The sequence below is a fragment of the Pelodiscus sinensis genome, chromosome 1 (assembly GCF_049634645.1).
Source record: "Pelodiscus sinensis isolate JC-2024 chromosome 1, ASM4963464v1, whole genome shotgun sequence".
In the NCBI taxonomy this organism is placed as follows: Eukaryota; Metazoa; Chordata; order Testudines; family Trionychidae; genus Pelodiscus; species Pelodiscus sinensis.
Genome location: NC_134711.1, coordinates 117,040,771 through 117,068,274, shown reverse-complemented (window position 1 = coordinate 117,068,274; position 27,504 = coordinate 117,040,771). Strand labels below are relative to the sequence as shown.

Sequence of the window (27,504 nt, the reverse complement as noted above, 5' to 3'; positions counted from 1 at the left end):
ACTGTGAACAAAAAATTATAGGTGCCTTTATATATGGAGGAGGTGCCTCAGAACCTTTTGTTAAAATCTCACTACAAACCAAATGACAACTCTTGTCGATCTCTCGGTCTCTGATTGGTGTTACCCCCAAGTCTGCATACTGTTCAGTCATTCTTGCCACTGTTATTGAGAATCACAAATATGTTTCTGGAGAGCAAAGTTTATGCATTTGCAGTTTTGCCAGCACCAAACATTCAAATATCATGAGTCAGAGCCCCCCGGAATCACGAGTTTGGCTTAATATCAAATCATGAGATTTTATTAAAACAATATATTTTAGGTTCTTTTTTGCCTCCTGGTTTTTGAGCTTTTGGTCTACACTTGGGTCTTTTTTCAAGCTTTTCTCTGCATTGCAATCATGAGGGCTTGACACTATTTTTTTTTAAGAAAGTGGAGATTCTCTCATATTCACGTGACTCCAGGAGTTGAAGTTTTAAACAAGGTAAGAGGAATCACAATATTCATGATAAAATGGTGAGATTTGGCCATAAAGGCCTTGGTCATCCAGGCTTCTGAGGTTAATACTATTCTCCATTTTAACAAGATCTGCACACTCTCTTTTTCAGTCTCTCTGACAAACATACCTCACTCTTTCACTATTATTGATAAATTAAAAAAATTAAATATATTGGCCTATTGAATGGAGGGTTTGCTACCTGAAGCAGAAGGGCATCTGGTTTCTTTCCTGCACAAACTTTTAAGATCCAGCTTCCCCTGCCCCATCTCAGCCTGTCTCCTGAATCGTGAGAAGGGTTAAATGGCTGGAATACTATTGTTTTATCGGTGGAGCAGTACATGCTGCTGAAATGAAAAAGATGTGCTACAGCAAAGAATATATTAGCTTGGTGTCTATACAAAATAAGCCTCTGCAATAAAGAATCAATGATCCCTCCTTGATAGAATTTTCAAATGAAGAACCAAGCCAAATGTAGATGCAGGATATCCTAGTATTGTACTGGTGGAGGGTATTTTTACGATCTATATTTAAGTTCCAATTTAGTATGCAGACCTTTAGCTCTGCACATCCTGTTGGTGGCTGAAAGATTCTCTCAGCAACTGCAGTGAAAAAGAGAATGACTATGCTTACCCTGAGTACCTTTTATGCTCTCGCTCTCTTCAACATGAACTTCATCCCTCCTCACTCTTTTTTCCTCCTCACCAAATAAAACAAGCCCTCCCATATTGGTAGCCTAGTTCTTCCCCCCAGTCAAAACAACCCATCAACTCCATAGCTTGCCCGTAACACCAACCCCAAGAATTCAAAAATCATGAGTCAGTCCACAGCATACCATACATTTGGGATTATTTTTATCTGCCTTCTGGTTTCAGAGTTTTTTTGGCTAAATGCAGGTCACGTGTTCCAATTTTTTCTCTAGCACCATGAGGATTAAAACTCACTTTTAAAAAACTGAAAGTTGAAATTCCCAAATGGTCACATGACTCCACGAGTTGGGACTTAAAGGAAAACACCAAATATTGCAAAATTCCTGATCAAATCTTGAAGCCTGGCAACACTTTGTCCTATGACCTATGAAAGAGACGACCGTCCACACTGCCCTCCTTCCTTATGCTTCTTGCTCACTTCTTCCTTGCTGCTAGCTGCATCTTCCAACATGTTGTCACTTCGTGCTCTATTGTTGTATGCAATGTAGTTGTAAGCATGTTGGATATTAAGAGAGACAAGATGGGTGAGGCAGTATCTTTTATTGGCCCAACTACTGTTGATGAAAGAGAGCAAGGTCCTGAAGAGGAGCTCTGTGTAAGCTCTGGTCTCTCTCGCCAATGGAAGTTGGTCCAATAAAAAATATTATCCCCTCTTCTGCTCTCTGACAGTTGTTCTCTGCCCTTTGTCTGCTGTCTAACTCCTCCACTCATTCTATTCATTTCCAGTGGAAGGTTGCAGAGCCTGGAATTGGTCACTAACCAAGAATGCAGGGTGAGGGAGAGGAAAGGTCTTCTCAGGAGTGGGAAGCAAGGCAAACCAAGACTAACCTCTGCCAAGCTCCTCTTTCCTCCGTCCCCCATACACTCATCACTTCGCCACAGGGGGTCAGTACTCTTGTCATAATGCTTCCACACAAAAAAACCCAGAGATACTGATCTGAAAAAAAAAACCCCATTGGATCCCAATGACACTGAACTCTGGGGAAGTCTGAATCCAGATTTGAACTTTGTGGCTGGCCCATATTTCTATAATGGGGAGAACTAAAACTTCTGATCCAAACATGGTCTTGAACTTGGGCATATTTGGATCTGAAGATGTGGCTTAGGCCAATCTCCAATAAAAACATAATGAGTCTGATTCACTTTTTCTGTATTCCAGTTTAATGCTGGTGTAACCTTACTTATTTGAGTGGCAATCAATTTAAACTGCTGTAACATAGCGGTGAGTCAGGCCTGGTATTTTTACAGCTCAGAGTGTCTTTGGTGCAGGAGTGTGCTGATGTCCCTAATGCCAGTACAGATGTTTGTAATAATTTCCTGCCCTATTAATGCTTTACCGTAAAGAAGAGTTTGGGGGAGTTCTTTATCAGCTCCTGCACGTAATAGAACCAGGAACAATGACATAGTTTCAATCAATGCTGTCTGGTTAATACTGTGGGAAGATTTTCCACAAGGACAGAAACCCAGAAGAAACTCTTCCTATATAGGAAAAGAGGCAAAATGTGATGGGGCTTTCCTGGTTTGCACAAGCTAAAGGCGGCACTGATTGATATAATAGGTCATGCAGATAAAACTACCCATATCATCCCCACTTTGCTTCACATCTGTGTCATCAGATGCCTAATTCTGGAACCATATGTTTTAGAAAAGCAGGGCCTCACTTTAATTCTTGTCTTTTTTTTAGCAATGGCAGATTTCAAAGGGCTTCTGTGTATCTATGCACGTGTGTGTGTATTGTGTGTGTTTTGTTTTTGCTTGCATTATTAAAAGTGCTGACAGAGCCGGCTGTGCTTGAGAGTCAGGCTTCTGCCAAAGAGACATCATGATATTGGGAAACAGCGCTGGGAAGAGAGAAGCTGAAAGGGAATCATAGGAATCCCTCCATCTATTTAGTTTATTTTTGGTGGGTTGGGAGGGAAGGAGAAGGCACTGCATTTGTTGTAGTGATGCTCTTATAAAAACAAAAAGGTATTTCTGCACAATAAAAAGTGTTTAAAAAACAAGTTCTATTCAGACATATAATTTCACTGTGCTTAAAAAACTGCAGTTAAAAACATCTCAGGCTTTGTCTACACTGGCAACTGATCGACACAACGTTTGTTGTTTGTGGGTGCTTAAACCTTGCCTCCCTGGTGACAAACATTTTGCCATGGCAAGCTCAAGTGCGAATACTGCTTTGTCGGCGGCAGCACTCTCCTGCCAAAAAGTAAAAGCCACTTGTAAGGGCTAGAAGTATCTTGTCAGCAAGAGTGCCAACAAACAGCATTCACGCATGCTGACTTTTAGCGACAGGGTTGTGTCGAGACAGCCTTGTCACTAAGAACTGTGTAGTGTAGATGTAGCCTTCGTTTCTGGGCCTAGCTGTTGTGTTTATTATATGAGATGTACCTTAATCTTAATTTAAATTTAAATTAACTTCACTCAATTTTTTTTTTTAAACGAAAGGAAAACGTGCATGCTTCATTGAAATCATTGCTCTGGGGTGGGGCTAGGGATGAGGGGTTCAGTATGCAGGCTTCCCTGGGGAGAGAGGACTACCCCAATTCTCTCTCACAGAAGGAGCTTGGGGCCAGCTCAGAAGCGCCTTTCCATGGCTGCTGCAGCTCCAGCAGGCATAGCTGGGGGAAGGGGCAGGTCCAGGTTCATTCACCCTCTGTACTTCCCGGCCAGAGCGAGGAATGGAGCAAACTGTGCACTTTCCCCATACTCCCTAATGAAGGGGAACAGCCAGTAATGTTCCTGTACAAATTGGGGGAGGGGCCTCCAGCCCCCCCCTTCCCAAAGGGTATCTGGAAGTTGAGAGGTTTGGGGCTGGGTCAGTTGTAGGCAGGGGCGGGTATGCCCCCAACCAGCCCTTTTCACCTGCCTGGTGGTTCTGTCTTATTTCTGTATGGTTTCTGAGAGCAATCCCATTCTAGGCACCTTCCATTTTCCTGGCACAACCAAACTCTCGCCTTGCTTTAAGGTAGGGTAAGAGGAAGTTGCATACCGAATTTGGTGGTCCTAGCTCTTGCCATTTAGGAAGAGTTCTTGAACAGACAGACAAACACATAGGCTACGTCTACACTACAAGGTTTTTGCACAAAAACCTGCGGAACGTCCACACCTCAAATGAACTCTTGCGCAATTAAATGGGCAGTTAAACGGCACAACAGAGGGCTTTTTCTGCCCTAGGTAAACCTCCTTTTCTGAGGCATAACTGCTTTTAGTGTTACAGCTATTGTGCAAAAAGGCAAGTGTGGACGCTCCAGAGGCGTTTCTTGCACAAGAAACCCCTATGGGAATAAGCACAAGTGCTCTAATGGCCATTCTGTGAATGGCCATCAGAGCTTTCTTGCGCAAGAGCGTCCATGCAGCACGGACACACCCTTGCGTAAAAATACATGGCTTTTGCGATGTGCTTTGAGGTATGGACGTGCTCTTGCGCAAGAATTTTTTGTGCAAAAACTCTTGCGCAAAAGGCTTCTTGTTCAAGAAGCATGTAATGTAGACGTAGCCGTAGATGTTCAAACTCTCTCAAATACATTGTAGATAGAGAAAAGGAAGAGAGCGACAAATACTATTAGTCACCTGTAGTTCTTTCCAAATATTTCTTCTAAGCAACATGTGACAGTAAAAGAAAAGGTTTCCGATTAAATGAACAGTCTGGCTACATTTTATCCATTCAGGAATGGACATAAATACCACCTCAGTATTACGGTAAGTGTCACTCACTAGCTCTGTATATATCGCTTAATATACTACAGTAGTTCATATTATAGATTAACTGTTTTACAGCCGTACTATAGCACTGTTTGGTTGTGGGGAATGGGAGCCCTGAACGATTATCCTTTTGAATATGACTTAAGTTCATTCTTGTTTAATTGTAGCATGGATAGAGCTAAATGCTATTGCTCATTTTTTACATAAATGGTTAGTTGAAGTTAATAGGCAGCAAGTTTAAAACAAACAAAAGGAAATTTTTCTTCACTCAGCACACAGTCAACCTGTGGAACTCCTTGCCAGAGGATACGGTAAAGACTAGAACTTTAACAGGATTCAAAAAAGAGCTAGATAGATTCATTGTGGTTAGGTCCATCAATGGCTATTAGTCAGGATGGGGAGGAATAGTATCCCTAGCCTCTGTTTCTCTGGAAGTGGTTGACAGGGGAGGGATCACATGAGGATTATTTGTGATCCCTCCCTCTGGGGCATCTGGTATTGGTCACTGTTGGCAGACAAGATACTGGGCTAGATGGACCTTCGGTCTGACATAGTATGGCTGTTCTTATGTTCTTAAGTCTGGGATTCCGGGGGATGTTCCAGCTGGGGATAGAAACTGATGATGGAATCTTGTATTTTCTTTTATGTAATCTTGTTTATTTATAAGGAATATATAAAGGTCCTACTTCTCCAACTACAGAAGGAAATACAAACAAAAGAGTAGTTTCTTAGTTTATAGTCACAAGCCTCGTTAGTTAACATCAGACCCAAAAAATTCCTTCTAACATTTTCCAGATTTATATATTACTCCGATAGGTCTGCTCTTTGACTTTCTTCTTTTTGCCACAGTCTCTCTCAGTTTCTATTCTTTCTCTAGCACACACACACACACACGCTACTCCTACTGCTAAAGCACTAATCACTCTCCCTACCCAGTCTAAAACTCTTACACAGGTTCATTTAAACCTTTTGTCTTAAGTGGGAGGGCTTGTGATTTATTTATCCCGACTGTTATGTAAACTGAAGCGCGAGGTCACACCCAATTGCAAAGAGATCTGTGACCCATGTAGTCAGTATCGCTCAGAATAACTTTATTCTATACCAGTGCCAGAAATTTCACTGGATTCATTTATAGGAATTTCCAAACTACAGGTTGAACCTCTCTAGTCTGGCAATTTCTGGTTGGGTTATTTTCATAGTCTGTCATGGCCCACCCTGGCTTTGTGTAAGATGGAGCAGGAGTGGTCTTAATCTAATTTACACTTCTGGCACAAGGTCTCATCTCTAGAGCTCTGCAAATCCGTGGCTATCTGCTTTACATATGCAGGTACCTTCATCTGCAGATGTGAATTCAGATATCTGCAGATCATTTTTGCAGGTAAGGATGCAGATACAATTTTTGTATCCACGCAGGGTTCTATTCATTTCCTTTATGGCCCCTCCCACTTCCTCTCTCTCATTAGACGGGGGTGAGGATGTGCCTGGTGCAGGTGACTGTGAAACTAGCTTTGTGTCAACAGATATTTTGCCTACATTGAAGAACTCCAAATAGGTTAAGGCCAATCTGCATTGCATGAGAGAATCTGGCCCTCAGTTTTTTGAAGTTGATTGTGTTTCTGGTTACAGGCACAAAGGCAGATTTCCAATCCATTCTTTACTGTGGTGATGAGAGACCCAGGCAATGTGAAAATAAAACACCACCTTCTCTTAAGGATTCACACTGACAGTTGTGTGGGTATTTGCAGTTGAAGAGAATCTGATTGTATATAGCCAACTGGTTAGTGCTGTTTCTGGCTTGTCTGAAACACATTTCCTTTCCTTGTCACAACTCCCAGGTGCTACTGCTGAGCAAATACTAACATCACTGCCAGGACTATTTGAAAAGAACAAGAAACATGATTTGGGGTCACTGTATTCTGTTACCAGTGATGGGAGACACAACTCTGACTCAGGTTAGGGCGGGAGGGGTCATAATAAGGTTAAAAGAGAAGCATCCAGGAATTCTCTCTTGTCACATTTCACACTGAATTGATCTTGGTTTTGCAGATAATACATGATACTTTGGTGAATATCAAGAGACGTTTAGTTGCATTTACAAGCGAGGCTGAGCATAGACACTGAATCTATGGAAGCACCCATGGGGAAAAAGTACAAAGGGTGCTCAGCACCCACCAGGTGGGTCCCACGGATCAATCCCTCCCTCTTCCCTTGATTGCCACCTCCCCCCCAGTGATCAGCTGTTCAGTAGCATGAAGGAGGTGCTAAGATGGGGGAGAACAAAGAGCAGGAGCAGGAAGAAGCAGTGGCAGGATCGCCTGCTCAGGGTAGAGGGTGGGTGGGTGTGGGGCTTTGGGACAAGGGGTAGGATGGGGTGGGGGCTGGGTTTGGCTTAAGGCAGAGCAGAGATCGAGCACCCCCCGTGAAACCAGGAAATTGGCACCTCTTATTCACCCACGAACCAGTATAACTTGAACAAATATAAATAAAGGGCTGGGAATTTGCAAGAAAAGATGCTGAATGTTGCATGTATTTGTTCAAAGTAAAAAAAAAAAAGCTGATCAAGCAAGGGTTGTAGGGGAACCTGAGGGCACACAAATGATGTGTTAATCTGGCAGCCACAAAGCTACTTCCTTCCTAATCCATGCACATTTTAAGAGACAGAGGGCCTAGATCCAAACCTCACTGAGGTCAATGAGAGATCATACCTGTAGCTCAGAGCCTAATTACCATGAAGAAAAGATCTCTCCAGACATACACATTCTCTACCATGTTACATACATTAGGCAGCAGGGGTGTTGAGATTAACTGTTACTCTGTAGTGGATGATGCTGCCCTTCACTGAACCTTACTTGTGCCTATCTTTACCCTCCTACATCTGCCATAACCACCTTGAACATCTGACTGAGCAGCATGAAAGTACTTGCAGAATTAAGGCCAAAATGTGCTTAAAACAGTGTCTGTAAATCCAGCACAATTTGGCAAATGTAAGAGATAGTTGCCTTTCACAGGGGCTGTGGAGGAGGCCTTGGTAAATTTGAACGGTGTGATTAGCATGCCGGCTGTCACAAAAACTGCTAAAGGAGAAGCTGTGTTAAAATCCATTTCCGCAAGATACACACATTTTCTTTTGGATGTATTCCACCAGCCCTGTTTCTTAAATCATTTTTTCTGGCAGACAGATTCCATTCTGGAAAAATGCATGACACCAGCTCAGTTTCCTGCCTGAAAACTCAACAGAACGCACAGCAAGACATAATGGTGTATGTCCTCTGTGGTTTCCTAAAAGTCACACCACAAGAATGTGAGAAGTGAATTTGAACATTTGGGGACACAACTGTCGAAAGGCAAGTGTGATACAGAAGATGGCAGTTTAGTCTGAACACTCCAATGTTCAAACAGTGGTGGGGGTCACTGATAAAAGGCTTGCCAACATAGGGGTTGCCAACATCTTAGAGGGGTTTCAGTGATGTCTTCATGTCTTACTAGATTTAAAGGATGAACCTTGGCAAACTCCCCCTGATGTTTCTCAGCACATCTCCAGCCAGCAGTTGTTCCATCTGCTACTGAGGCCGACTTTGAAGAATCCTTGCAAAGAGCAGTACAGGAACTTTATATTTTTCTAGTCAAAGGGGGGAAAAATCATGTGCTTTCAAAAGTGACCCAGATGTTTGCCACGACCCTGAAAAACTGTCACGCGGTGAGGCTGCCTCTTTTTCTGTGAACACCAGAGCATGTTTCCAAAGCTGTGCCAGTGTAAACTGTGGGCTGCAAGAGGAGATTCAGTAAACAAAACCTCCTGAAAGGTTGTCTGAGGCACTAACTATTCATGTATGGAGACTTTACATATTGCATCTTAACAAGGTTACTGCCACCTTTATGAACCAGGTTTCGTCTGGAAAAATTGGACTGTGAAACCCGGATAGGTCTTCATTAGTAACAGCTGAAAGAATGAGGTAAGACAAAGCAAACAGTGTTGTTGTAAGGGTTGGTGCAAACAAGCTTTGTAAAACCCAAGGAAGACTCATGTAGATACAAGGTGTACCACCATGTATTCCATACATGGCTTAAACATATAGAATTCAGTTTCATGTACTATCACACATTCACCATCATCTTCCTAGCTTAGCCCCTATCCAATTTTAGAAGGTTCAGTCTAATTAGTGTAGGCTCTATAAAGATTAGTTATCATTTAGTATTATGTGTGTGTGTGTGTGTGTGTGTGTGTGTATATATATATATATATATATATATATATATATATATATATATATATATATATATTGTGTGTGTGTGTGTGTGTGTGTGTAAATAAATCATGTTCCTATGCTGAGTTCAAAGCTCAGTATAGCACTTGCACAGCACCACAGGCAGGTCAGGTGACCTTTTTCCAATTCTCCTCTCCCTGGTGCTGAGGACAGACAAAGTGATATGTCTGTCATACGCCATTACCATTAGAACAGAATCTTGTTCTTTTATTACAACTGAACTCCGTCAGATTTCTCAGCAGGAATGCTAAGTGAAATCAATGTCTTGGGTTTCCAGGCTGAGCTTGGAGGTCACAGCCACTCTATCATTTCTCAGCATTATCCTTTCTCTCTCTCTCTGAGCCTCCAACTGGCACACAGCAGATTGAAAACAGCATGCATCAGAAGGCTCATGCTGCACAATTTTACAGCCTTTTGGAGCCCCCTTCTTTTCTAGTGGCCCACTCTATCCCCCCCCCCCCCCAATTTGCAAATCAGTTCTGTTTGCATGCTTCTGCATAGTGGTAAGCCAAAGTCACTGGAACACCTATAAATAAGAAGCAATTAGAACAGAGCTGATTTTGACAGATACCAGGAGGATGGATGGTTTTGCCGACATTACCAGTCTGATAGGCCTTATAATTTCATGAATGCCATAGTAAATACTGTCCCCCATAAGTTCTCATAAGACATTCTGTTTGTGCCAGGTAGGTTCAAAACCGACATCAGGTCTTAAATGTAGTGGAATCTCTTTAACAAATTGTTGTCACATACAGAAAACCCCTGTAAAATTCACAACACTATCTTGTTAACTATACAAACAACTGAAGAAAAGTACATGGCTGGGGAACAACTATCTTTATGATTGACAGCTCTGCACTACATAAAAGAGATGCGGAAAATGTTCCTATGAGGAAAAACTTTGGGAAATCAAAAAATCTGCATTGAGAAGAGGAAAAAATAAATACAGACCTTCAGGTTGATCTGGGTCCTAAGTATTCCTTTCATTTTTTTAAGCATGGATCTCATTGAGCTGACAATGGTATTATTTATTTGTCAGGCTATTTTTAATCTGTACAGCTTCACTGTTAGGCTAAAAATTAAGATGCCACTGTCAATTCAAGGAATCTTTTCTGACTTGATAAAGGAAGTGGACAGCATGCTAGAGGACACCAAAGGAAAGGAAGGACACATTTCATCAACTTTTTCCTGTCACTTAAATGAGGGTGCTTTTTATTCAGTTTCCTTGCTAGTAATTTTACAATAACTAAGGTAGGGAGTGCCACTCCAAAATGTGACCAGTTTCCTTAGGTCACCTGAACAATAAATTGAGCCCATCTTATTTTGGCCAATGAGTTGATCTTTGGTCAGACAGAGCAGCTAAAAGATTAGATAACTCAGAGATACAAGTAACAATAAGTGGAATTTTCAAATTCATGTGATTTAGGAGCATGAATTCTATTTAAAAGTCAATGGGATTTGTGCTTCTAAGTAACTTTTGAAAATCCCAACTGGTATATTTTATTACATATCTCTTATTTATATATATTGCTATCTATATGTGGATAAAAACACACACGGTGGACTTTATTCTACAACCTGAGGTATATTTATACAAGTAGTTTCACTGAAAATCACTGGATAGTTCCATTGAACACAGAACATAATCTGTGGCTCAGGTTTCTTACCATTCAGCTCAGGATGAATAGGAGTTCCTGAATAGGGTTGCCAGGTGTCTGGTTTTCGCTGGACAGTCTGTTTTTTCCAGCCACTGTCCGGTAAAAAAAGACCCAGAAAATACCGGACATGTAAAATGTCTGGTATTTTCTGGTTCTCTAGCGTCTGGCGGGGGGAAGTGGGGAGTGTGGGTATTCATAAAGGCACAGCGCTTCCCCCCCCCCCCCCAAGTTTGGTTTCCCAGGGTTTTTTTGGGAGGGTGGAGGGGTCCATGTTTGGGACTTTTGGTGAAAGTATCTGGCAAGCCTATTCCTGAAACACTTTCTATAATACATTAATGCTAACCCAAAAGATGAGGAAGCAATTTTCTTCATGTCCTTATGTACTGTACTGCATTGCATATCTGACTTAAATTGATCAAAGTCACAGATGTTGATTTAGCAACAGAAAAACATTTTGGTATGTTCATTTAATCTAGCTCAGTTTGTCCAGTCAAAGAAGATAGAGGGATTGTGATAGAGGAGCTTGAAAGTCAGGATAAGAATACTCAATTTACCAGACAGAATCGGATTTTGACTATCAGCAACCAAATCCTCAACAAACAAACTGCTGAGAAATTGCAGAATCTCAAGTTAATGTCACTTGGCCAATAGACCAGTGGAGTTTCAATATATTATGCAGATGTGATGTACTCTGTGCCTTTGTCTTTGCTGGAGCCAAATTGCCAAATATAGGCGATGTTTTGAAGATCTGATTATAATTGCTAACTTGGCCTTTGAAGAGACCTACTACTTGGAAGTTACTCTAGACCCCTACTTTATATAAAAAAGATTAAAATCTGTTCTTTGATACACTTGCCACCAATGGAAAGTAAGTCCTGCCACTGGATATGTGCATAGAGTCCCCACTGATTTCTGTGCATGAGCCCCAGGACAAAATTTGGCCCTGGATGGGATGCCACACTGCTATCATCTTTTGTTGCTCTGCCATTTATATGACTAAGCATTAAAGGGAAGGGGGATAGCAGTTGTGTGGAAGGCATGCAGCCCTAGTCTTTTGCATATTACCAAAGCATGGAAGAGAAATAATAATTTGTGGCTCAGGCATTAGATGAGACTCAGAAAAGCTGCATTCAGTTACAGCTGATACTGGCTTCCTCCATGACCTTGGACATATCACTTACTGTCACCATACCTGAATCCCACATCGTTAAATGAGGATACAAGTACTTCCCCTATTTCATAGAGGCATTGTGAAGATAAATCTGATTCTCACATATCATATTGATAGAGACCACATAAATATTGAGACAGACATGCTCTGGTGCAAATCTGCTCATTTAAAATGGCACAATACCTTGCTTTTGGGTGGAGGACTGTTTGTGCTCTTGTCTGTGTGGATGCTGGTAGGGGATACAGCAGCACCAAGGTTGCCTTGGGGTATGCCAGGTATCTTGCCACCTGGAGATACTTGCATTGCAGCAAGCTGGGCAGCATACAACTGCTGTAAAGAAATCACAGGAGAGAGAGAGAAAAAATGAAACATTGCCAATAAACAAATAAAAAAACCTTTCAACAGTTTCTCCTACTGCAGATTCTGTATTTTTTTTTCTAGTTGCATACTTTTTTTTAATATAGTACACAGGCATATTACAAGACAGGAGCTGTTACCTCAACTTTTGTGAGTCATTCCTCAGGAGAGCAATGATAGACATCATATGTGAAATGGCCTCCCTTCAGGGCCCATCCAGGGATTCAAAACAAATGACAAATTGTCCAACTTCACATCTTGCCTGAGCCATTTGGTCAACTGTTTTGCTTCCTGAAAAGATGTGACCATAAGAGCATCTCACCTCACCAGTACTAACATTCCACCTGCTTACCATTATCATACTCTTCACTCTGCTAGTACGTTATATGCCTCTTCCTTACTGTATGTGTGGCTTGCCAATTTTGACTGTAAGGTCTTTGGGGTAGCGACTCTTTACTACTTTGTATTTGCCCAGAACCTAACACCATGAGGCCCTATTCTCAGGTTCTCCTCGGGCACTATTGTAATAAACATTAATAACAATAAAGTATTATTTTGCATGATATTACAGTAGCAACTGGGGGGCTCCAAGATTGAGACCTCTTTATGTTAGGTGCAGCAGAAATATATGGTAAGAATAAAAAACAATGTTCTAAATATTAAAGGCCCTGAGCCATCAAGGGACTTAATGACATTTTAACTTTAGACACATAAATGATGTCACTACTCACATGCTTAAAGTTAAGCACTGGCTTAAATGTCTTGCTGGATTGGGGCCAAGAACTGGGAGGAAATAGGTAATCTGGCTGTGTATGCAAGTAACCTAAACTCACAAAGAAGAGGAGAAAACAAGCATCATGAGCAAGAAAAGCAGCATGTGATACAACACAGACTGATTCATGTATGGAGGAGAACAAGAATGAAGCCAGATAGAAGTCTAGTTAGCTCAGGGAACCATTGACAGGATAACAATCAGTTCGACATCAAGCCAGACCAGATCCACAGTGACCCAGCCTGGGGTATATGTTCCAAACAGGGCTCAGGAAAACAATATTTAACAGCCCTCAGTGGTACAAAGATACTGCCTCTGGGTATGTACACAAATATCACACTGAGAATAGATGCTCTGTAAAGAATATAAGATAGTGTGGTCAAATGTGCAGATTTCATTGCCATGAATTTAGAATGACTGATATGGCTCCTGCAATAGTAAATACATGAGTGATCTATGAAAATCATCACAAACCTTAATAACTTACCACACTACCATGGTTTTTTTTCCTATGTGGCTTTTCTGTCTGTACTTGTGCCCAGTCCTGGTTATTTTTTTTAATCTAAGCTATTTTTGTTAATTTAAATTTAATTAATTCTGCCTCAAATCCTTCCTTATTTCCTCTTCTCCTTTTAATATGCTCATTTTTGTTTTTCAGGTTTTTTTATGTCTTCATTTTTTACCTCCACTTAGTTCTCATCTTTTTTCTTTACATCCATCTCTCCCCTTCTTCCTCCACACTCTTTCCTTCTCTTTCATCTATTTATGCGTTCTTTCATTCTCTCCCCTCTCTTCCTCACACACCCATTAATCCATTCAGTCTCCTTGTCATCTTCATCCAATCCCAGCCAACATCAGGCACAGTCACCCCAAAGCACAAAGTCGCCACAAATCACAGCGCTGGATGCAAAATAAATGTCTAAAGAGACAGATAGCCACTCTCGCTCACCCTTTAATGGGTCCTTAAAAAGGAGCCACTCTTGCAGCTATGCAGGGAGAAAGGAACGGGGGTTTTTGATACAACAAACAGGAGCTGCTGCAGCAGTCGTGCAAAGAGAACCAGGCTTCTTTCACCAAAGCAGAACTGGGTAGGGAGAGTGGCAGTTCTTCAATTGGCCAAAAGGAACACTGCTGCACAACAGATCAATGGATGAGGGGCAGCACATGTGGCCATTGCTGTACATGCCAGATGCATTTGGGGGTGGGGTGGGGTTGCTTTGGCTCTGCTGCTCCATTCCTGGGGCAGCTATCCAGGGAGCTGTCCAAATGGACCTATACCTGGGTGGAAGCAGACCAATGCCAGTTGGGACAGGGATCAGATCACTAGGTAAATGCCAGTCGGAGTCAGGAAGTAAAAGTAGTTTGACAGAAAGATCTGGAAAGGCAAAATGGGCAGTTCAACTGGAAGATAGTAAGGCCCCACAGATACCAGAGGAAGGGGTAAGGTATGAAAACATGGATTACACACCAGAGAGAAGATCAAGAAAAGCATTAATTACATAGGACCTTAAAGGTAATGCTGATGGTGTTTTAATTTGATCTAAAAGACACTATTTGCGCCGTGATATGGGAGTTGCGCTAATCAACTGACAGAGTTGAGGTCAGAGAAACAATATTTTCCCCTCAGAGCCCCATGGAAAAACTCATGTTCTATTATTTTTAACAGCAGATAATTAAATAGGATATTCACCCTGAAAGGAAAGCGGAGCACCTAATTTAAACAGGTCCATGACATTAGGTAGAATTTCCAATTTCTCCACTCCTTAGCCTCCTCCGAGTATTAGATAATGCATACCCACCTATACTGGGTATGTGTCACAAAGACTGAGAGTCTGTACTAAATAGCTTGGAAGCAATAAATCCTAGGTGAGAGCTGTTTGCAATATTAACATCCAGCATTCCTGACAAGCTAAAAAGAAAGGCCCAGAATTAAATGGGCTTCAGAGGCTGAACTACCCTAATCACCCCTATGGGCAGCAGAAGGCCATAACATGAAAGAGTAAGTGAAACTTAAGTGATGTATAGGCCTCGTACTGGCCCTTTGTTCAGGGATAAATATTATCCTCAGAGTGATGATATCTTGAAGTGTTGACACATACTGGTGGAGCATGAGATAGGATGGGAGACATGGTGGAGGGAAAATTGGAATGCTACCACCTATGCTGAATCTGTTCTGCAATTTCCTGAATTGTCAAAGCTAATGTTTTCCACCACTATTCAAGCCATTACTGAACACAAATTTAAAAAGTAAATAAGTTCCAAGTTCCTTAACAAAGCAGAAACCTGGTTTTATGCTCCCAAACTATCAATTTTTGTTATTTTGTAAATGACATTGTGATTAGAGGACTACAGTGGCAGAATCTGGCCTAATGTACATAGTCAGGTACCAAAATCAAAGGTACAGGTAGAACCTCTCTAGTCAGACACCCTTGGGATCTGACCAGTGCTGAAGCAGAGAATTGGCAGGCCCACTGCACTTCCACTGCTTACTGGGCTCCTAGAAGGTATTTAAGGATCAATTTGAGCTAAACAACGGCATAGAACACCGAAAACCAGGATTGGTGGCTGTAAACAAACATTATGGGACTGTGGGAAAGTTGGCCATACCCATGATAAGTGGACATCCGGCTAACTAAAATCATGCTGGACCATGGATATTGCTGGACCAGAGTGTACTGGATTAGAGATGTTCAACCTGTAGGAGCAGTCACTGCAAATAACTACACTTGCTTGTGATACTATACACTCTTGCTCCAGTTTTTAAAAATGGTGTAACTGATTTTTTAATAAATAAAAAGTTAGGAAGCCTAAATGTCGCCAAGCTGTGCACTGATGATGGGTTGGATTCTTAATTAGGTAGTGAGATAGTTCCCATAGGTATGCCCATAATTAATAAAATACAATATGTAGGACATATCTCAGCTTGCCATTATTGAATATATCTATTTAAATTTAATAATTTCCAGGGATGACAATTTATGACAAACAAAAGGACACTGATATGGACTGATGCTGTGAATCGAGATGGCTAACCAAAAACAAAGAGAAGAGTTTATGGATATAAATAAATAAAGCAATCAATCTCAAATAAAGGGACAGTTCTCTTGTGAAGTCCACAACAGAGAACCTCAACATCTGGAGTAAAGTGTATGCATTGGTAAGGCCATGAACAGTCTTTATCCTAAATTGCTGAGTCAACACAGTCTGTATTCTGACATCAGACAAGATGTGTGTATTCTATGGATCCTCAGACCTTTCATCTCAAAAATGAAATGGATGTAATTTAATCTATATAATTGCTGGAATAAACCATTTTGAGCATCCTTAAAATATATGTCCAATAGGGAACTTCCCCAATAGGGAACTAGGAAACTAGGACTTACGGAGACCCATAAACCATTGACTGCTTTACCTTAACCAATATATTTAGTTGGTATAAACTGACACAGCTTAATTTATTACAATGGAGTCAATTTATGCAATAGTTTATTTTTGCTATCTATGACAAAAAAAGGATAATATTCTCCATGTATTAGGACAGACTATTACTATGGTCTTTTTTCTTTTTCAAAAAGGGTAGAATTGGGTATTTAAAACAATTAAATCTTAACTTCTATCATTTATTTATAACCAAATAATCACCTTAAAGATGCTCTGCCCATATGGAGTATTACCTGTTTACTGTCTTCTCATTAAACTATTATGAAAATCTGTGTACATGCTACAGCATCAGAGCAAAAGAACAACCGGTTGCACTTCACAATGAAAGCCAGTTATTTTTATATTATTGAACCTATCTCTGTTCTTAAGCCATTAAGCGCTTCTCTCTCCTTCCCCACAGGTCATCACCTAAAACATTTATAATTCATCCTGTATATTAACCAGGAATATTCTGCTGAACTCTCCACTGCTCGCGGCACTTGGCTTGATGACTGTGTAGTTCATCAATTGCACAGCTTTAAGGTTAGACTGGCTTTGAATACTTCCCCCATGGGCACTGTTATTATATGTTAACAATGCTCATTACTACTTTGAGGATAAACTAAAAATGAAATCTTGTTCTATTAATAAGGGCAATGAGAATGAGATTTAATAGCAATTTTTAAAAGATTTGAAAATATAGACTTTAGAAATTATATATGTGATTTTATAATACCATACTAGGATTAAAATACTTTTTATTTGTGAGGTGTTGAGGTAAATATCTTCTCTCAAAAAAGGAAGAACAAAATCAAGAGGCAATGGATACTGAATCAGTTAGGGTGTGTCTACACAGCACCCTTAGCTTGAAACACAGTGCCAAATTTTGAAATAACTCGCTATTCTGAAATGCCCTATAACTCTTGTGGAATGAGGGTTATCAGGATGTTGGAATAAGTTGCCCTTTTATTTCAAAATCTATTTAGATGCAGAATAGCTATTTCAGGATACTTCCGGTATCCTGTGATTTCAAAGGAGTTCATAGGGTTGAATTTGGATCCTGTTTATAAATGTCGATTGATCCAACATTTCAAAATCTGTGTCATTCTGAGTCTCATCATTAAAAATGGACACCTGAATGGGACTTGTTCTGACTTCATACATGATAGCTTTGATTTTTTTGCATGATTTGAATGATTTTTTTAATCAAAATACATGAATTTAATCTTCTTCACTAATAATTTGATGCTTATCTTCAGAAACATATCAGGTGTACCAAGGGAAGTCTGTGTGGGAAATGAAGTCTGTGTGAGTTTGGATGAATTCATTACTCATTTCTGAAAAGCAGTTGGAGAAGTTAGAAAAAAGGAAGAATTCACCCAAACCAACAAGTTCCATGCAGCTTCCGCTTGAATATTCTTTTAAAATACTAGTGATATGGAGAAAGCTGCCCCATCAACAATACGTAGTAAATCTATCTAGATTTCACATACTCAGAGTTCTTCACCAAAGCCTAATATATGAAAGGTACAAATATTAGACATTCTTTTGGTCACTTGCCATCTCTTTTTTCCTTCAAAGTCTTAGAACATAAGAACGGTCATAATGGCTCAGACCAAAGGTCCAACTAGCCCAGTATCCTGTCTTCCAACAGTGGCCAATACCAGATGCCCCAGAGGGAGCGAACAGAACAGGTGATCGTCAAGTGATCCCTCTCCTGTCACCCATTTCCAGCCCCTGACAGAGGCTAGGGACACCATTCCCACCCACTTGTGCTACTTTTTCTACACTATCAAGTTTTGTCACCAAAAATCTTCCTTTTGGCAACAAAACAGTGAAAGCGTAAACACTGCAAAGTGACTTTTGTTGGGAAAAAAGTCCAGTTTTGGCAACAAAAAACTTCCACTCATACGAGAGACTTTTTTCTTTTCCCCTTCCTTTATTGTTGACCAAGAGACAGTTATTTATCTTGGGATTCCCTCCGAGTTCTCCCACAGCCTCCTCAGCACCTGGGAGCGGCATCATGAGTAGCTCTGTGAGCTCTCCGTGCTGAGCAATGTCAAAGCAGCACAGTGTCTGTCCCCCTTCTACTGCAACAGAAGTCTGCCAGCCACTATGTTCCCAGTGCAGGGCAGAACAGGAGCATTCCAATGATTTGTTCTTTGAATATGTCTACATGATAGAGTTTTGTTGGAAAAACGGCTGTTTTTCCAACAAAACCTGAGTCATATCCACATTGCAATTGTGATCTTCCAAAAATAAATCGAAAGAACAGAGCGGTTTCTGTGGCGTTGGTACTCCTCTTTCTACTAGGAAGAAGCCTTTTTCAAAAAGAGTTCTTTTCGAAAAAGGCGTGTGTGGACGGGGCAGAGGGGGTTCTTTCAAAAGAAAAGGAAAAAGCACAGGTACTCTGGTGGCCATTCCGTCCATAGTAATCACAGCTTAAATGTGAGATAGCGTCCATTCAGTGTGTGCACGCTATCTTTCGAAAAATCAGATAACTTTTTTGATGCGCTTTTATGTGCAGACACTCTCTTTCGGAAGATGCCTGCAGTCTAGACATTGCCTCAGTTTATTCCCCAAAGAGTATCTACACAGGCACAGACATTTGAGTGCTCAGGTGGCTATTTTCTTGCTTAAACATGGGATTTTGAATACCAAAGGGTGCATAGGTACCAATCTAAGAAGTTATTTTAAAATCCAGCCCCCATTACAAACTAGATTTTACTCAACTATAATGTCTGAGTTTGTCAGTTTTCATGTGAGGGAACCATAATATAATGATCATATAGCACAGGATCACTGTCGTCACTCACATCTTTTTATGTATATTTTTCTTTAGGACTTCAGTGGTCCAAAGTATTGGCCAATGATCATTGATTTATCTTCAGTGTGCCCTTATCCCATCCAAAGCACATTAATACAGTGCCAGGCACAATGCATAAAGAGAAAGAAGTTTTTCAAGGTATCAAAAGTGATATCTTTGACAGCATCTACTTGGATGTACCATGTTCAGGCTTTTTAATACGTATCTGTCATAGTTCTCAGAAGCTCCTGTGAACATCCACATTGTAAACATTGACAGAAGACTATTATGTAGACTCTACAGGGACTATGATGCATGTAGTTGTTCCTATTTATGGCCATAATGATCACCTAACTTCTCTTTAAATTCCAACTACAGTTTGTACTATATTTCTGTAGTTTAGAGAAGAAAGGCATAAAGGGCTGGAAATTAAAGTCAGACAAATTCAAATCAGATTAAAATTAAGGCACTTTTTTAACAGTTAGGGTGCTTAACCACTGTAACAAATTTCCAAAGGAAGTGGTGGACTCTTTCTGTTGAAGTCTTCAGATCAAGATAAGGCTTTTTGAAAGGAAAACATTGAAATGTTACCTTTTTAATGGCATATGCATGAGTGTGCATAAAACAAGGGAGGTGAGGGTTATGCAGGAGACCAACAGTGATGTGGCATTTTAAAGGCCAGAATTTGCAGTGTCCATGGGTTTTTTCAGTATTTTGTAATAAAGATCAAGGGTTTGTGTGGGGGTTTCACACAGAGAATCAAGTCATACAATTGTATCAAAGTAGTTCTTCTTTTAGAAGTCTGAAGTCAGTAAAATGTTGTGGACATTGTATTGTTCTATGAAAAGCTCACACTACCTATTTGTTTACTATTAGGATGTTTTTAGAGCTTATTTAGGAAATATCCAGATCCCTGGCAAATAGCTTGGAGCACTTGACTTTAATAAATTGTAATTCCCCTTTTGCAAGAGGAAAATTCTGAGAGTGGCCATTTGGCAAGTCTTACCTCATAGTATCCTGCTTTACTTGACTGATATTGAACATAATCATTCACTTTTTATCCATTAAATGAGTAAAGTAGTTAATAAGCAAACATGGGAAGCAGATTTACTGTAAATAAGGTTCCACACATTTCAGACCGCTGAACTATAATTAAGACATTCCACTACTTTACACACTTCTCCTTAAGCAACTCTTTCCCCAGTGTTATTTATAGATTTTCTGTTTGTGTTTTAAGTTCCAATATACAACAGGGAATTAAAACAGGAATATGCTGCGTTGTTTTAGAATGGATGTTGAATCAATGACTGTCAGTCTGAACACTTCTTTCTTCTGTATTAAGAAAGAAAGCTCACAATCTTTCAATTACATCTGTGCTGGTGGACCTATGCATATGGGCAGAGCCTGGAGTCTCACATGGACCTGGAGTCTCACATGGACCAGGAATCCACTTGTATGGATGCAGTTTTGGGATCAAGGTCTGAGCATTGTGATGGTAACAATTCCTAAATGTTTCTTAAAAAAATTGTCCTCACCCTCTCATCAAATAAAGGCAGCAACATCTCTGAAGAGACTTATCCTACACAGTACTCTGAAACCACAACATCTAGCCTGCACTAGAAACCAAAGAAAACATATTTTCTGTTTTCCAGCAATGAGAGAACAGAGTCCACAAAACAACTAGAAGCTCTCCTTATCAGTTAAGAGATCACTCTGGAAATCTGACAGTTGAGAGCTGTTGGTCTTCTGACTTCAGACACTGCAGAAGTTTTCTAGAGAAGGCCATATCATGGAATGGGTGGAAGCAGATAACATCAAAATGTAGTTTACAGAAATTTCACTTCTGTAATTTTGCAAGTTAATGGAATTTCCAAGAGTCCAATGCTAGGTATGCCCTTATGTCATAATTAAAGCACTTGTATTCTCTTTCATAGCTTCAGCAAGGGTACCCAACTCTCAGGCTTCTGGCTTCCCTGTCCATCACCTGCAAAGGGTGTAGATGTATGTCCCTTCCTCTTCTGACCAGCATATTTCCTGAATGAACAGCACTGGCCTGCTAAACCCAGGGTTGTGAGTTCAATCCTTGCGGTGACCGTTTAGGGATTTGGGACAAAAATTCATCATGGATGGTACTTGGTCCTGCTGTGAAGGCAGGGGACTGGACTCGATGACCTTCCTAGTTCGAACTACCGTTACTCCTCATTCCACGAGGAGTAACAGTAGTTCGGAAGCCTAGTTCGAACTACCTAGTTCGTGCCGCGTGTAGCCGCACGGCACGGGGTTCGAACGAGCGGGGATTTAAAAATGGCGGCGCCCCGCTTATGCAAATGAAGCCCGGGAAATTCAAATCCCGGGCTTCATTTGCAATTGCGGTATGCCTACATTACCCCGCTAGTTCGAACTAGCGGGGTAGTGTAGACATACCCGGAGATAGGAAGGCTACAGAATTGGGCACATATTTCCTATGTTTTATTTGCTTCCTTACCTCTGTTTTCCTTTGAGTTTTGAGTATAGAACGCATGCAGAAAAACACAATCTGACCCAACTGTGCTTTAAGAAAAATTATGAAGTCAATGCATTCCACATGATTTCAGAAATGGATCCAGGTTTGATCTAAAAGCTTATGAGTCTCAATGGATCTTTTGACACACCTGGTTTGAGTTTTAACTTGGTAACAAGTTTAATTTTCCATACAGTTAGTTTCTGTTGTAAATTGTTGATCGTTCTACTAGTCCTCGATTCAGACAGTACTTACGCAGATGCCTAACTCAGCAAGTCTTCTGCTGACTTTAAGGGGGCTATTCAGATGCTTAAAATTAGGGACAGGCTGAACTGGGGCCCTAATAACTACAGAATCAAACAGGAGGAGATGCTGGATTGTGAGGGAGAAGGCCCTTATTTCGTATTGAAATCTGAGGATAGCTAAAGAAACAGAAAAATACTGAGGGCATTTCTATTTGGATGTTTGCTTTATTATCTGAAAGTCCCACTTTTAGGAAACAAATGGAAACACAATTGGGTAATTTGCAAAATTATTTATTGTTCTTCAAAAATGGGTGTGGCCTGTAAAACTCAGAGATAGCTTGTAAAACTCTAAAGAGGTTGAAACCTCTGTGAAGCTCTGGCAATCATCTCAGGAAACAGTGAAAGAGGCAGCTTTCTGGTTCATCCTATTACTTCCATATTTGCACTGATGTAATGGGAAGAGTGACACTTTTTATATCCCATTAGAACATGTGCGGAAGTTCACTGCTTAGGGACTTTATTCCCTCAGAAATGATCTCTGCAAAATTTTGAAATCCCTTAGGCCTCAGTTTCTGACTTTATATAATGAAACCGCAAACACTATGATCAGATGAAACTACATGGTCTGACTTCAGCCCACACATAAAATCTGACTGAAACTCACTCCATGTATCTTTTGGCACACAGTTTACTGTTAGCTTTCAAGTAAAGCAGGCACAATTAGATGGGTTGAAATGAAATGGAATTAAATTCTTAACTCTTCACTTCCTCTATTTCTAGAGTAAGCTGCTGGTTCTCCACTTCAGGGCAAAGGAAGTTTCTCAGAAACAAAGGAATTCATTGGTTTAACGCTTTTCATTCACCTGACAGCAGCGCACAGGCCAGAGTCTGCTCCTAGATGCAGTAAGGCTGTGTCCAGACTCAGGGGTTTTTTCGGGAAAAGTAGCCTTTTTCCGAAAAAACTTCACCTGCGTCTAGACTGCAGCTGCGTTCTTTCGAAATTAAATCGAAAGAACGCGGCTTTTCTTTCGACGGCGGTAAGCTTCATTTCACGAGGAAGAACGCCTTCTTTCGAAAGTGCTTCTTTCGAAAGAAGGCGTTCTTGAATGTAAATAGGGCTTCTTCGAAAGAGAGCATCCAGACTCACTGGGTGCTTTCTTTCGAAAAAGCGGCTTGCTCTTTCGAAAGTTCCGCGTGCAGTCTAGACGCGCTGAACTCTCCAGCCTCACCCAGAACCTTCACTGAACATCAGGAGCTGCTCCATACTGTGGTCCAAAATCAAATTGACCACATTTCAGAGTTCTTAATAAATCGAAAATGTTTTTAAAAAGTTTGTTTAGGGTCAGAGGAAATATTTAGTTTGAAAAAAAACATTTTGCCCACCCCATCCTGGTATTTTTAACCTCAGTTAATAAAATCTCTCTCTCTCTATATATATATATATTCACACACATATATACATAACACATAAATACAAACAACTAAGGAAACAAAGAGCCTAATTTCACATCACAGCCAATGGCAGTGTCCCTGCCTTTATGCTCAAATAGCCCAATGATTAGCTCACTCAACTGGAAGATGTGACACTGATGCTTGTAGGTGACTGCCCAGACCCCCAGACAATTGGATCGCCTGTTGAAGCTGCTTTGTTTTAATAAATACAAAGCACTTGAACCCGAGTCTTTCCCTTCCTATGTGGGCACCCTAACTAGCAGTCAATACATTTTCTCATTTTACAATTTCTCATTTTACAGTCAATATCGATATTTTCTCTCTCTCTTCCCAGCCCGATGATTACGAGTATTTTATACAAAGTGGAATCACTTCAACAGAACAATCTGAAAGAGACCCCCACACCAGAAATCCCAATTGTGTGTATTGTTTCTGGTTCTCAAGGTCCCTTGTAAATCTAGCCTCAACATTTTGAAACTATTTGGCAAATTCATGTCGGCCTGAAATTGTATTGTTTGGCAAAAAAGTGTTCAATCAAAAATTGTTACCTAGTGCTATTTCAGACAGGAGATAAGTGAGGGTTAAAATCATATGTGCAATGTATTATCTGTTACTGAATTTCTTTGTTTAAATTTAATTAAATAGACTTAATTCCAGTAAAATATACTCCAGCTAGCCAGCCTAGAAAGAGTCACGTTTCTCAACTAGTATACTTCAGTCCTGACTACATCAAGAAGTAAGAGAACAATTCTTTCCACACGATTATTCTCTCTCCTTTGATGTGACTGCCAGCAAAGATGTGAAATAAGATATTGGTCCAGATCAGCATTAGCTCTACTGAAGAGATAGAGTTGTACTGTTTTCCTCTCACTGAAGAGCTGGTCTTCAGTGATAAGGGAACTTATTCAACAGAAACATGACGGAAAGCTAGAGACAAAGGAACCAACAGCCATCCCGGACCTCTGGGCAAAATGGGGGAGGCTACCTCTCTGCTCCCAGAAGGAGCGGGACCTTGGGCAGAGGAGGTGAGGCCAGGGCCAATATGCATGCCACAGCCGCCACCCCACAGCCCTCAGCGCCGCCTGGAGCACGGCACGCCCCCACCCATCCCTTCTAGTCACCCTGAGCACTCCACGCAGCTCTCCGGCGACGATTTAAAGGGCCTGGGGCTCCAGATGCTGCCCCTTCCAGCTGCCACAATAGCAGTGGCCAGGAGCTCAGGGCCCTTTAGAATTGCTGGGTCCCAGGGTAGTTGCCTTCTTTGCCCCACCTCCCCGTTGGTGGGCTAGAGATAATGGGATCTGTAATCCATTACTATATCTGAGCCACCTAGCCCTATTTATTTAAAGTGGAATTTTGTAGCTGTTTTGAGTTGTTGAGCAAAATCTTCAAAATTCCCTAGGAGATTTAGTAGCTCTCATATACCTGAGCAATTTAGCTGCTTTTGGAAAGGTGACCCTATTTATCTATCCTTAGTATGGTGCTTTACTGCATTAGTGTGGATGTGTTTATCCAAAATCACTGTAAACTGAAATAACTGTGCACGCTCATGAGAGAGTTTTCAACTGTTAATAGTACAGGTAGTCATAAAAAGAGACCAATCCACGTTTTAAATTAATCTCCTGCAAATTTGGATTTAGAAGAAAGACAGCAGCAATTTCTGTTTATGATCCAGAATCTGTAAAAAAAAAAATTTTCCTCGCTTCTCTGACTTAAAAGCAGCCAAAATTGATTTAAAAGCAAATACTTGTCTGTAAAGGAGAAGGGGTGGGTGAACAGAAGTGTTTGCAACGGAAAAGCTGAGAAATTCTTAACTAGAGTTGTAGTGACATGAGCAACTATCATGAAGTAATAATAATAATATGAGGCAGAAACCTTTGCTCATTATGTTATCCCTAACTCAGTCTCATTTCACTTGAATACTTGGGTTTGATGAGGGGAATTAACAAGGGAGGTGGTGTTCGAATGGGCAGGAATGAGGAATGCTGCTAAAATAGGAGCTATTTTAACAGTTTTGTGTTTAAGATAATCTGAGGCTGTGTAATTTTTGATAGGTAAAATATGTACATATTCTGAGAATGACATTGCCAGTGGTATAACACCGATAACATCTAGCCATGGTTCTACTGCACAGTGCATCTTCAGGGAATTAGTGGTTTGCCAGGTCTTCTCACTGTGTATTAGAGCATAACGCACCAGGAAGACTAATGCTTCAGCTTCTTGTATTGAAAAGGTTTCCTCAAAAATCTGGATATTTACTATGACCAATGGAGGAAACCTCACTGATAGCCTCTTACCCTTCTCCGATCTTCACATGCCGCACAGCAATCCATTTCAATGTGTTTCAGCATCTGCCTCCCCATATGATGTACAACCTATTTGACTGATCCTTTTATGCTGCTCTAAGAGTGGCTGTTTGTTACAGTAAAATGATGAACACCACTCACTGTTTCCTCAGTTCAACAACTAGTCATATATGGTACCTATGTATCTATATTTATAAATATATGTAATATTTCAATCCAGAGCATGGAAAGTCTCTTGTGGATCCTTCCATCTACTAACACTACATGTAAGCATTTCTGCCAATTATTTTTTTTTCCACGACACAAGCAACAACATTGTCTAGTATTTGTGATTCCAATATGAGAAGCATGAATTATGTTGGAAACAACACAACTCTCTGTTACATAGAAAGACACTCTTCTCTGCCAAAGTCAGCAACTGTGAAACTTCTCTTAACTTTTCCAGCTGATATCTTGGCATCATGCAGAGCTTTTTGGAAGATATGACAATTTCCTGCAACATCCTTGGAGAGCTTACCGAATTAAGTATAAGTATCTTTATAGCCCATTATATTAATATGCAAGGGCCTGGATGATCAAAAGAGTGGCAGACAATAAAGATCTTTGGACAAGATGAGTGGAGAGGATTCCTGGGAAATATGTAAGGGGAGATGAATGCAAATTTTTCATGTCTGGTTATGTAAAATCCTTTTGAATTTATATTCTGAGCAGAGGCTGATTGTCTGCTGATTACTTGTTCCCAAAGGCTGGAAATCAAATGTTTACCCCATGGTAACTTATAACTGTGGGCAATTGTGTTGTTTATAGTCTCTAGAGAGAGTGAGTGCAAAGCGCTGTTGCTGGTCATTATAGGCAGTCTGACTTGCTGGGGATATCACAGTGTAAGAAGGGAACTGTGCAGTCTGGAAAAGCTTGGTTGAGAGGTTTTCAGGTTAAAATGGAAGGTGATTTTTTTTCTTTTTCCAAATCCATTAGAATGAATAATGATGCATAAAGATTCATGTGTCCAGTAAGCGAGGAAAAGTAGTACATAACTCCCAATAACAGGAATATGGGTTGTATGACATATCACCTTGGTCTTTAAGTTAACAACCATATTATAAAGTAGACTCTGAGCCCAAGTAAAAAGACGGGGAACAATGAAAATTGGCTCAAATCTACCTATCCATGAAACTGCAGAGGTAGTAGCGAAGGTGGAATTTAGGCTGCTGTATTTGCAGGGTGTTTTATCCCTAGCTGTGTGTGAAACACTTCTGGAAATAAATACTACTTAAAAATTAAGTTTTGATTTAATACACAGAAGGACATTTTTCTCAGAAGGTAAGTCTTACTTAGAATCATGTTCTATTGGTATAATCCCCTTCACTAAAATTTGTGCCAGGGCTTAGGAAAATTAAACAGAACAATTATCTGGACATGAACACAGACACCATGGGGCCAGATTTTCAGAGGTATTTGGACACCTCAAAAAAAAAATCAGAAAGCTGCCTAGTGGGTTTTTCATAAGTACCTGAGGCCTGGTCTAGGCTAGACCAGGCAGATCAATTTCAGGTACTCAAGTCCAGCTATGCAAAATGCGTAGCTGGAGTCGATTTATCTTAATCTGACTCATGGCAGTGTTCACAGAGCAGGAGGCCAATAGCAGCT

At 40.6% G+C, this 27,504-nt stretch overlaps 1 protein-coding gene across 12 annotated transcripts in view; it reads right to left on the bottom strand.

The window, feature by feature from the left end:
* The window catches only part of SOX5 (SRY-box transcription factor 5), an 897,303-nt gene that overhangs the window by 64,704 nt on the left and 805,095 nt on the right, over nt 1-27,504 (bottom strand). For all 12 annotated transcript variants that reach the window (XM_075898182.1, XM_075898188.1, XM_075898174.1 and 9 more), the window contains one exon: nt 12,183-12,329. In XM_075898182.1, the coding sequence (XP_075754297.1) occupies nt 12,183-12,329 (147 nt within the window). The remainder of the gene's footprint in view (nt 1-12,182; nt 12,330-27,504) is intronic.